The following is a 12,120-nucleotide window of genomic DNA, read 5'->3' on the forward strand; positions in this document are numbered from 1 at the left end:
TGGTTGTTTTCTTCACTTATAGCTTTTTACAGTGTGTACCAGCTCTATTTTTTTGAAAAGTTTTGGGGCAGGTTGGGTGACAAACTACCAACATGAAGCCTAAACTTGAAACTCTAAAGAAGTTCTAGCTGCACCCGCCAGAAAACACTAATCATATTTTGGATCTGCTCACTTTTTCCAGTCCTTTCATAACAAAGCATGTTTTGGGCAGGCTGTGTAACAGATGAAACAGCTATTTGATGTCATTTTCAGCCCCATCATGCTAAGCTCACTGATTTCCAACTTTGAAAGAATAACATATTGTTTGGGTAGTTGGAAGAACAGTAGCGCGGTCTGGCTGGGATGAAGTGCAGAAAAAGTGAAGTGTGTATAAGAGAAAGAGCGGCTGATATTCTCCTCAGCGGTGCTGATGGCAGTCTGTCAGAGTTGGCAGAGGAAGTGAAAATGGCCTCAAGTGTCTGGCTTCCTTCCATGCTGTTCTCACATCAATGACAGCTCTCACTGCATCATCTCTCCCTCTCTCTCCCTCTCTCTCCCTCTCTCTCTCTCATTTGCTCTCTTTAGACTCAAGTTTGCTCTTTCTATCTCTTGTTTTCTGACTCTTTCTCTCTCTCTGTGAAAGGGGTGTGTGGGTGGGTGAATAGAAGGATGGATGGATGAATTGAGATACACAGACTTTTGAGTGAGGAGAAATTCTGCAGCACCTGAAAACACTGCCAAAGTCATGACTCTATTATTTTTCCCACACCTCATGTGTCGGGTTTAAAGTAATAGTTTGGCGTTTTAGGAAATTTTGAAAGTTTGGTAAGAAGACTAATGGGGGGGTGGGTTTGCCTAACCCTGTCCAAAGGTAATAAATCCTCCTGTCAGCACCTCTAAAGCTCACTAATTAACACCCTGTATTTTGTATGTTTAACCCATACAAAAAGTGAAGTGCTAGTGTGTCATCTAATTGAAATTGAAATGATGAATAAAACAGTAAACATGACTTCCAGTTCATGATCAGCATGAGAAAAAATATCCAGGAATCCTTTTAAGGTATTGGTTATATTTTGAGAAATGTATTACTAAACCTTGTGTTTGTTTGATACTGCAGCCTGTGATCTTTACACTGAATGTCGGCCATGACTCACTCAGCAACAATGTTTCAGATCTGAGGTAAATGTATGATTTGATAATAGCAAAATGCTGAGCCCATTTGTGGTCTACACGTCAGGAACAGAGTAAGATGAGGAGCATGTTTTGTAAAGTGTAAACATATACCATCACGGGTGCATTTTAGGTCTTTGTGATAGTGACTGTTCATCTTTTGATCCCACATGAAAATATACATTTTTTTTTTTGGTTGCATGAAAAAGTGCAAGTTTGTTCTAATTAAGATTGAATTGGGTGTACAATAAAGTCAATATATGAAGCTTGACTCAGGAGTATTCACTTGGCAGTGAATTATATATCCAAGTATGGGGAGAATGAACAAGCCATGATGTCCAACTGTCAAAACCATGTATCTCCCAATCGTCAGCGTTACATGTGAAAACAGTCCTGTTTTCAGCTTAGGTGACGATGCATTTTGCAGATAATCTGGATTTTTGTAAAGGTTTTACTTACTGTATCTTAAGAAGTAGAATCATTTTCTCAACCCATAAAGCAACACTTAATTCTTGCAGTTTCCCCCAAAAATTTAAAGTCACCAAATTTGAAGATATTTGCAGCATCAATATCCAAATTCAGTAAGTTGAATGATGTCATTGGATTCATGTCAGTATGTGTTAGTTTCAGCTGAAATAACAACTTTGTAAAGTATGAACCAATGAATTTACATCAACAAATGGCAGGCATTTAAAAGGTTTCGTGACTTGTGCCTGTGTAGGATACACACACTGACAGTTTTACTCCTCGTGGCGTTCTACTGCTCTACTTTTTCTGAGAGTGAGGTGGCAGCATTGAGTCACACGTCTCTAATTCCATCAGTGACTGTATGATTCCCGCTCAAATCACCATTTGACTGTGTGCTTCACTTGATACTGTTCATACTGTGTAATCCTCATTATATCACTTTCCATTCCATCACACCATTCAGCAAATAATATCAAAGTAAATACATGAGCACCACTTGACTTCAGTTGTTAACCGCTGATATTAAGATATTATATGACAGGAAGTCGCTCCTCTGCACAATGCCACATGCTTGTTTACTGTTTGCAGACATGTACCATCTGACCCAGTTTTACTTAATTCTAATCATTTCTGTAATCTAATCCAGACACTGAATATCACCTAAACAAACATTTTACTGAAAGGCCATAGCCACCTGACAGAGAGTTGACTATCACAAGCAATGGACTATCAAATTAAAGTGACTTAAAAGTTGTTTAATATAAAACTTAGAAAACATTTCCAGAACTCTGTAAAATTTGTTTTAAGTTTAAATTTGTGATTAAATTCAAATTTTAGCAGTACATGAACCTAACACTCTCCGGGCCCCTTGAGAGGCCAGCGGAGCCCAAATTATGTGCCACGCATGATCTGCTGCTAACCCAAGCACAGGACCACAGCTTTGAGAAATACTCTCTATTAACAGCAACCCCCCCCCCCAAATCACCCTCTCTCTCTCTCCCTCTCTACCCCCTGTCTTTGGGCCTGTGAACGTCAAGGATGGCTCAGAGTGACACCCCCCCCTTCCCCTCTCCTCCCATCCACCTCCTCCTGAGCTGCCGCCCCCATACTGGCCTGCTGGCCTTTCCTGCCGTCTGATCCATATTTCAGAGGCGGCAGTGGTGGCACTGAGGGGGTATAATCCAACATTAAAGCAAGGGAGGCCTGGGCTGAAAGCACAGGCGCAGGTTCATAAGGTCCTGGAAATCTTCAATTTCAATTTCCGCAGCGTTTGCAGTGGCTTCCAAGGCGCTGGCATAAGTCTCGGAGTTTTGGCGAGAGTGCAGATTTCAATAATGGAGACACTTTTCTTGCAAAAAAGGGCTGACACTGTATGGTCTAGCTGGCAAGAATGGTGTGGAACTAACTACACTCAGGGACGAAGGGCTCAATTAAAAGGTGGGCACACTGTGATCACCATTAAACAAGAGGCAATCAATAGTATTTTATACAGGTATTATATGTATATTCATATATATGTATCATTTTCCCTTAAAATATTCAATTTGGCTCCACACTTAATTTCTTAGAAAGGGGAAAAAACAAGGAGAATTTCTGTGTTGGAATTAATTCACATTAAAACACATTAGACATTCTGAAAATTAAAGGAAGTTTTAGTCGCCTTCACATCCCTGCTCCATCTCTTTTTCCCCTGAATTTCAACTGTTAGTTATGAAAAAAGTCTCAAATAAATAAATGACTATAATGACATTTATTTAGTTCCCAAAAAATATATTCTTTAAAGACAAATTCATATCCTGTATTTACAATTTTTCAAGGTTTCCATTCACAACAGAAGAGGCGAGGAAAAAAACATAGGACATAAGAGAGAGATACAAGCAAATCTGTGACAAAAACAACCATCTCTTTTGCATGTAGAAGCTAAACAGTAATATTATGACAGGTGGCCCTGCCAAAAAAAGAAAAGAAAAAAGAAATAACCTTCGTTAAACTGTTCTCCATTAAATAAAATTATTCCTTTCTTTCTTTTTTTCCCCTTTGTCTTCTCATAATGTTGTTGTCAGAACTCGCTGTGATGCTGTCCCATGGTGAGGTCTGAGGAAGGACAATGAAAAGAAAAGACAGGAGAAATAAATGTGGGAAATGCGACTTTTAATTTGGAATATAAAACAACAGTAATATAAGGAAGGTGTTGATGTTCTCTTCCTTTAAAAAGTATATTTCCACTCATGCACATTTTAAAATAATCAGCCAGTTTGAATACTGTGATTTTAGTTTTTAAAGATCATTTAAAAACATTATTAAACTCTATTTATGCAAATTAAAAAACACAATAGGTAAATTGTTTTATGTCTTTTCACCCTCCACTTCATTCATGATGTTGCTATCAGCGCTTTCTTTGACATACATTAGCTGCATTTACTGAGGGGGCGTGAATAAATGGCGGCAGATTATTTAAATGACATAGGTGGCGATAACTCAGCGTTGTTGGAGGCTGCTGTGGGGGGTGGGGGGGCAGCGCAGTATATATTAGACTGCTGCCTGACGAGGCGTTAAAGTGGGGGACTCAATCACATGATTTATGTGCTGAGGTCTGCCTCCTGCCCAGTCAGGTGTAACAGTGTTTACCTCTCCTTTAAGGTTCATTTAGCAGAAGACATGTGGAAAGAAATTGAGCCTGATAATGTCATAATGCCAAATTGATTTCAAATGCATGAGGTTACCTGTCAGTGATCAGCTGGAACGGGGACTTCAGGGAGTCAGGCCTGTGGTCGCTCTCCTCGTCTGTAAAAAGAAAAAGGCAATGTGTTAATTTAGTGATTAGTAAGTAAGAATTATTATCAATATTTCATTTGCAAATTATTCTTTTTTCGTCCTGTAGATAATTGTTTTGTTGGATCAGTTGTTGTTGCCACGCGCGTAAAAGTAACTCCATTAAGGCCTTTTCGTGTAAACAAATTAACTGCGGAGGGTTGTACAGCTTGATGCAGTCCATACCATCTATTTTTGGACTGAAGCTTCCTGACGACTCGACATCACTGTCATCTTCCGTTCCCGAAGTTCCTGGGCCCGCCGCCGCCGCCGGTCGTGCGTCATGACGCGCGGCCGGCACCGCACCGTGGAGGGGCAGGTGTCCGGCCGGCGCCCCTCCGAGGAGCGATCTCATGTTCAAAAGAGAGTTGGCGTTCAGAAAAGCAGCGTTGGCCCAGTTGTGCAGCTTGCCAATCTGGCACGTATATATCCCATGACCCGGGAGTAAGGCCGGGTGGCCGGCGGAGGCCAAAGCCGGGTGGTGCGCATGGGCCGCGGGGGAAGGTTTGTGAGAGTTGTCGGGGGCCGTGGCGGTCTCAGCCAAGGACCAGATTTTGGGTTTGCTCTGCGGCGGTCTCTGGCACTCCTGTCTGCTTGGAGAATGATCCACCGCGAGTTTGGCAACGGGCGATTTATTGAGAGAAATAGCCGCCTCCACTCCTCTCAGGCTCTCCACTGAAAGCGTCCTGCTGCTCTCCGAGCTCTTCGGCTCCGAGGCCTGCTCTCTGACGGACAGGCCCGCCTCCGCCTCCACTTTGCCGGAGCCCTGCTCCTCCGCTCGCTGCTCCTCGGGTCTCTCGATATCCACAGTTTCCAGATCGATTTCCTCCTCTTCGTCTTCGTCGTCGCTGCCGTTCTTGCCGTGCTCATCCTCGTTGTCGCTGCTGAAGATGCGGCCGTCTCGGTCCTCGGCGCTGCGGCCCCAGGTTACCTTGTTCTCCTTCTTCAGGCGTCTGCGGGCGTTCGCGAACCACGTCGACACCTGGAAAATGAAATGATTTTTTTTTTACACATTTTTAATCAGATGCACTTGTTTGACAAGGCATGGCTGAAAACTGTGATATGAATATGAAATGATGAAATATCCAAAAAGCCTTAATGTTCTTCAGCCCGTTTCCACAATTAGTAATGATGACTGACAGAGCTTTGAGTTAAATCTCTGGAGACCTTTCACTCTCTGGGTTGAAGTGTGACTTTAAAGTATCAGTCACAGTTGGCAACTGGGCTATCATAACATGAAATGTAACAAGTAGTCCGTTTCTCTCCTGGGAGGTTAAAAGTGTGGACATAACTTTTAAAAACACGCAGATAGTAATTATTTATCCTGATGTGTGGAGACTGGTGCCCTGTGCTTCCTATGGGCCATATAACCTGTAACGCCAAGTCACAGCAGACACACGGCGCCCTACCCACCTGTGTGAGTGTCATTCCGGGTGATGATGGCGAGCATGATCTTCTCTCCTTTGGTCGGGTACGGGTTCTTCTGGTGCTCCTGGAGCCAGGCCTTCAGGGTGCTCGTGGTCTCCCGGGTGGCCGTCTTGGCCCTCGATGGGTCCCCATACGGGTACTGGCCGTACGGGTAGAAGCCCTGAGCGGCGTGGACAGGCAGGGAGCCTGGGTGGGACCCCGGACTCTCCTTCAGCTCATACTGGGAGCCCTGGAATGGTGTTGGGGAGAGAGGTGGCAACTTGTTGAGCGGCTTGTGTTGAAAAGTGTTTCCTCTTCAAGTTTAGAGAATATGTTAAAATGACATTTGATTTATTATAAATGCAGGGAAAAAAGTTTTTAAAAGTTTCAATGTATGTAAATTTGACGCCAAACAGGACTAGAAACAAGAAATATCATGAATTAAGAAAACAGCACATAGCAATTATTTTTATTTATAAGTAGCTACCATTTTTATTAGATTTCAATATTTGTTTTTTAGGTTTAACGAACAATTAAGGAATACAATTATTCTCTTAACTGTCTCGAAACAGTATTTTTCTTACTTTATTAATTATTGTGTTTTTCTCATTAATAAGCATTAATAACCGCTGTGTTATAGGCTCTACTGTATAGTTGGTTAAGTTTAAATTAGCAGTGATTTTTCCCTCATGATTTCCATAATTTACAAAAAGAAAAACAATAAGTCTGAACCTCAAAATGCAAAGTTTATGCTTTCAAAGATGATGGATTTCTCCCGTGTGGATTTTTTTTTTTTTTTTTTTTTACAATATTTTGCAGTTCACCCTACACATATAAAGTGAGTTGTTGAACTGACAATGGGCGGATTAGACTTGATATAATAGTTATTAATAAACGACTGTAAACCGTTAAATATTACAGAAATCGAATGAGCTGTATATTTAGATATCTCACACACTTTGAGCCATTGGTTAATTATTTGACAATAAACAAAAGATCAGCCTGTGAGGACTCTGTCATTAACACCTGAGCTGCCTCAGTGAAACAAGTATCAGCTCTCACCATCTGGGATATGAGGGCGAGGTCTGTGGCTCCGCTGTACGGCAGAAAGGCACTGTAGTTATGAGCCGCCCATGGGCTCCCGTACATCCCCAGCATAGAGCCGACAGCCGCGGCGGTAGCGGACGAGCTCACGCCGCCCTCGGCGCCTCCTTCCCGGGCAGAAGCCGGCCGCTCGCCGCCGTACACCTCATGGGACGCACTGAGGAACTGGGGGTATCCCAGCTGAGGGAAAGACATGTCCGGAGCGCGCGTACAGTAAATCTCTCCCAAAGTCTAAGTCACGCAACAGCAAGAGGAGGCAAGGAAAAAAAAAAAACAAAGTAGGAATCCCCAAGAAAGAAGAAGAAGAGGAGGATGAAGGGGGTGTCTAAATCACCAGAGTCCCCCCTTTTTAGAAACTGTCAAGCTTCTCTCCACCGACCCGGAGTTGTGTCAGAGCCGCAGTTTGGCACCTCGAGTGCGGAGTGATGCGTGTGTCTGGCCGCAGGAGCTTCTGGATGTGGAGCTGACTGACTGATTGGCAGCCTACTTAAGCACCAAGCTCCTCCTATGCCCGGGGCAGGCGATTAGTGCATTGGTTAGCCTAGGTCGTCGTGTGTGTGTGTGTGTGTATGTGTGTGTGTGTGTATGTGTATGTGTGAGAGAGTGAGAGAGATCTAATTTCTGCAGCCTTCACTGTCTGTAAAGAAAAGGAAACCTGTGAAGTGTGTGCAAGTGTGTATTTGCATTTTGTGGTCAGTATCGCTTTATTTAGCGAATGCTGCACCAAAAATGGTCACATTGTTATAATAATAATAATAATAATAATAATAATAATATACAATTATAATTATATAATATATTATTATTATTATTATAGTTAAAAGGACTTAGAGGAAATGCACGAATTAAAAATAGTAACGCACACAATAATAACAATAATACAAATAAGACGAAGCATAATATGAACAACTGTTGCACTTTAAACAAATCTCTCAAGCATATTCTCTCCACGCTTTTGACAGCTGATCCGCAGGGTATGCCGGGACATCCTGGCCAGCAGATGGGCCGGGAGGCATTGATAGGGTCGGCCAGGAATGTCCGCGATTATCGACGGAAGTCACTGGAGCATATTTTTCAGAGCGAAGATAAAGGAGACTGGAGGTAATGGCAGAGATTGACGAGGATAAGAGATAAGCAGAGATACGGAGCACACAGGAGCTGTGGAGTGTAAAATGACAGATGTTTGCCGAGAAGAATGGACTACTGTACTCTGCCAGGCTTGGGTATGAAGTCACTGATGTTGTAGAGTAGAGTTTGATATTAGAAAAAGTGGGTAAAAGTGTAAACCTGAGACATGAGAAGCAAGAAAATAAATATTTTTATGTGGGAAAAGTATAAAAATTGAGCCTAATAACTGCAGTGATGTAGAGTGACGTTTCCTCATTGAGTGGCTTAACTATCAAAACAGCAGCTCTGCCTCAATCTGCTCCTTTGAACACACACACACACACACACACACACACACACACACCGTAATCATCATCTCACTCACTGTCACACACACATGCACAGCTGTGCATGTGTGTGTGACAGTGCTAATGAGGTTGAGCACCCTGCGCCCTGCTCAGTGGCCCTGTGGCCCTCCTGGGTTCCCTCAGAGGTTAGCTGTGTAATTACTCCATCCCCATAAATACAGATTCATCATTTCACACTGGAGCCCCTGATGAGCTTGGCTGAGCTGAGAGAGAGAGAGAGAGAGAGAAGGGGAGAGAGGAGAGGAAGGGGTGGTGGTGGGTGCGGAGGGAAGGAGGGAGGCGGGGGAGGGGGGGTCTAATGATTTAATTACAGTGCTTAAAGCCCACTCTGGCTAAGTGATGGTCCTCTCTGTCTCTTTCTCCGTTCTCTTCCCTCCTCGGCGCTGGCACCTAGAGGGCTTTACTCATGAATCTCAAAGCTGTTTTCCTAAACACATATTATGACGAGCACGCCGCCGCCACTGCTGCTGCTGCTCCGTGTGTGTGTGTGTGTGTGTGTATGAGTGTGTGTGAGAAACAGAGAGAGAGAGAGAGAGAGAGAGAGAGGATGCTTAATCTCCATGGCATTTTAAATGGCATTCATGGAGAGCGGCTCTATCCTCATTGCCAAGGTAAATGGAGCCAGGGGACTCTCCATTTCAGCTCGATAAAAGAGCAATGTTAAAGACCCTCACCATTTCTCTCTCTCTCTCTCTGTCCCTCTCTCTCTCTCTCTCTCTTTCTCTGTCCCTCTCTCTGTCTCCCTCCCTCTGTCTCGTTTCTCACTTAAAATTAATGTTTTTCTCATGACAGGGGAGGGAAACGAGACATATCCACCATCTAATAGGATAATATAGCCCCATTCACCACCACCACCACCACCACCACCCTCCCTCCTCTCTCCCTCTCTCTCTTTCTGCCTTTGTAGCTGCCTGATTTCCATAGTGTCTCTGTGGAGAGGCAGTTAATGAATTCCTCTGAGCTGGAGAAAGGGGGAGAATGGTTTGGCGGTTTAGAGAGAGAAAGAGGCAGGGATAGGGGGAGGAAGGCTTTGAGCTATGCCATTCAACTTCACAGCCTCGGCCTGCTTGTGCATTCACTGCATGTGTGTGTGTGTGTCTGTGTCTGTGTGTGTGCTGTGCGTGTGTGTGTCTTTTAACATGAACCTGCTAAGACTACCAAATATTTAGACTGGCCTCAGACCTCTTTTTATGGCGACGGTGGATTGAGGGATCTCAGGAGGCAGCTTGACTCTATTTGAATCCCATTCCCTGCTATTAGCTTGGCCCAGACAAAGGAATAACTTACTGCAGGAAACATTCGAATAAAGTCCCACAATCCACTCGCAATGGCCATTTCCTCCTGGGTAATTTGCAGTAAGACACCCAGAAACATCATAAAGCTGATTTTTTTTGTTTGCTAACACTTTAACAAAGAGATGATAGAGGTAATGCAATAATGATTAAACAACTGGCTTATTTGACATTCAGACCATTGGCAAGAGCACAGTTCTGCTGTGCATACAATACTGAATTAGCAACTGTGATTAAGGGTTAAAATAAAATCATCTATTAAAATGTTCATTGTCCATAGCCATACACACTTTTTTCAGCAACAATTAATGTAAGGAATTACAGTTTCAAATCAGCAGTTACATTACAGTTAATAATTTAAATAACATTTTGATACTGCAACATTTTGTGGGTCAACTTGTTTGATTGTTTGAAGGTTGATATTTGTACGGTAAAAAACACATCAGCTTAACACAGGGGCTGGTGGTGTGCAGTGGTGGTTAGCCTCAACCAAATGAGGAGAAATGCAAAAATTGTTTTGTGTATTCTGAAACAACTTTATATTCACCATTTAGTAAACTATGTTAAGTGTCCGCCATTTTATTTGAGTGCCCAAATTCTGAGTGTGACATATCTACATGGTGCAGTCAATTATTCCCTCAAGAGAATGAAAAACTTTCTGGTCATGGAATGTGCAAGCGTATACATAATAGTAAATGATTGTGGATACAGTTTTATTTCAATTTTGTGTCTTTTTAGCTGGCTTGCTAACATTAGCCACAGACTGGATTATGCTATAAAAGAACTAGTTCATACGGTGATAATAGCATGTTTTTTTAGTTAAGTTTTTATAGTGTTGCACTCACTTGTACATGCAAAAAGTGGACAAGGTAAATTGTTGGGTAAAAATTAAAAAAGACAAGGCAATTGTCAGCATGTTCAAGGCAGGAATCTGTGCCATTATTCCACCTCACTGTTCTGTATAAAAGGTACAGAAGGAGAATGAGGGGCTTTGTTGTCCCACCTTTAAGCGGCAACTGAGGTAGCCACAGAGGCGAATTGACGTCTGTGGAAAAGGGTAAAGCAACGTGGTGCAACATACACTGGCCAACACCGAGGCTGCTGTATTACCTGCCACGCCTCTGATTCTGCAATGTCAGTATGCTATATAAAATCAAACACTGGAAGGGCATTGTGCCAGCTTTATGTGGTTCAGTGAAAACAATATAGTGCCATCCCTGTGTAAAAGGAGCTAGGGTTTCTGCACCATCCACCAAGAACCTCTGTTGAAGCGTAGCTGTCATTTTAATCTCTACCAGGAGAGGAGAAATGTAGCTCCAATGTTGTCTTGTTTTTTAAGTATTGTTTTTTTATTAGCTAGCTTGCTAATGTTAGCCACACATTAGCCTACTTTAAGGACTCCTGCAGGAAGTTTGAGGGTGTGTGAACATGACAGCTTGATTCTGAGGACAGGACTTCTGAACTGTTGCTCACACACTCACTAGGGCTAATTTTAAGCTAGCAATTAATGGTCAGTAAATATAACCTTTCCACGTTTATTTAATTTTATGTGCAAATGTGGGTACGGACAATTTGGAATTGTCTAAAGCAAACCTTAATGGAGCTGGGCTGAGTAACAAAAGTCATGTAATGAAACTTATTACTTTTGCTTTTCAGTAATTACAAAAACAACATAATTACTTTTACAAAGAGCAATATGTAGAAACTGATTACATTTTTGAAGTAACTTGTCACTCTGCCCTTTAGTCGTGTGATAAATTCTCATAATAAGGTGAAATAATAGCACCTTTTCTTAGTGTTTCCAGTGCCTTCCTGATACAAATGTTAATTTCCTGAAAAACACAGCACAGCCACTCCACCGCTGTCAAAAAAATGACATTTGATAGGAGCTGATAAGAAGCAAAATTATCTCACTTCACTGTCACATTTCTTCACCCTGATTATTATTTTTGCTAAGTAAATTGTCTTTCACAGGCTTTGTGATCAGTTTCCAGGATGTCGAGATTGTGGAGAGACCAGAGGGAGGGAAGGAAGAACAAGCAGTGGAGAGATAAAGAAAAAAAACCTGTCCTCACCCACTTGACAGCAAAGATAAGCAGTGATAGATTCAGCTCTGACCTGATGTTAAAACAGATGGATCACTGTGACGCATAACTAGATAAGCCTGCCAGCCTGAGGTAATACATTCAGCTACTAAGTTTTATGATCCCTCTCACTGAGCTTGTACTTATTTTATCACTCGGTAACATTTTTTTAATCACCATGATATTTGACATGCTGCACGGGAGATGTCATTCATAGTCTTAATGGCTTATATCACCTATTATATCAGTGGTAGTGTGACCTGACAGCCACTTGCCTGGAGATGGATCCTGTTGGTTGAACATTTTGACCCAGAGGGGAAACACTAGACA

At 42.5% G+C, this 12,120-nt stretch overlaps 1 protein-coding gene across 1 annotated transcript; it reads right to left on the reverse strand.

Annotated features, from left to right (window-relative positions):
- Positions 1 to 3,352: 3,352 nt before the first annotated feature.
- On the reverse strand, positions 3,353 to 7,492 carry irx1b (iroquois homeobox 1b). The gene is given in 6 exon segments (XM_018701357.2): positions 3,353 to 3,711; positions 4,341 to 4,401; positions 4,615 to 5,410; positions 5,842 to 5,856; positions 5,858 to 6,085; positions 6,898 to 7,492. Coding segments are annotated over 6 exon segments (1,386 nt in total). The 5' UTR covers positions 7,135 to 7,492; the 3' UTR covers positions 3,353 to 3,662.
- Between the last annotated feature and the right edge of the window lie 4,628 nt (positions 7,493 to 12,120).

Source organism: Lates calcarifer, linkage group LG3 (genome assembly GCF_001640805.2).
Source record: "Lates calcarifer isolate ASB-BC8 linkage group LG3, TLL_Latcal_v3, whole genome shotgun sequence".
Taxonomy (NCBI): domain Eukaryota; kingdom Metazoa; phylum Chordata; class Actinopteri; family Centropomidae; genus Lates; species Lates calcarifer.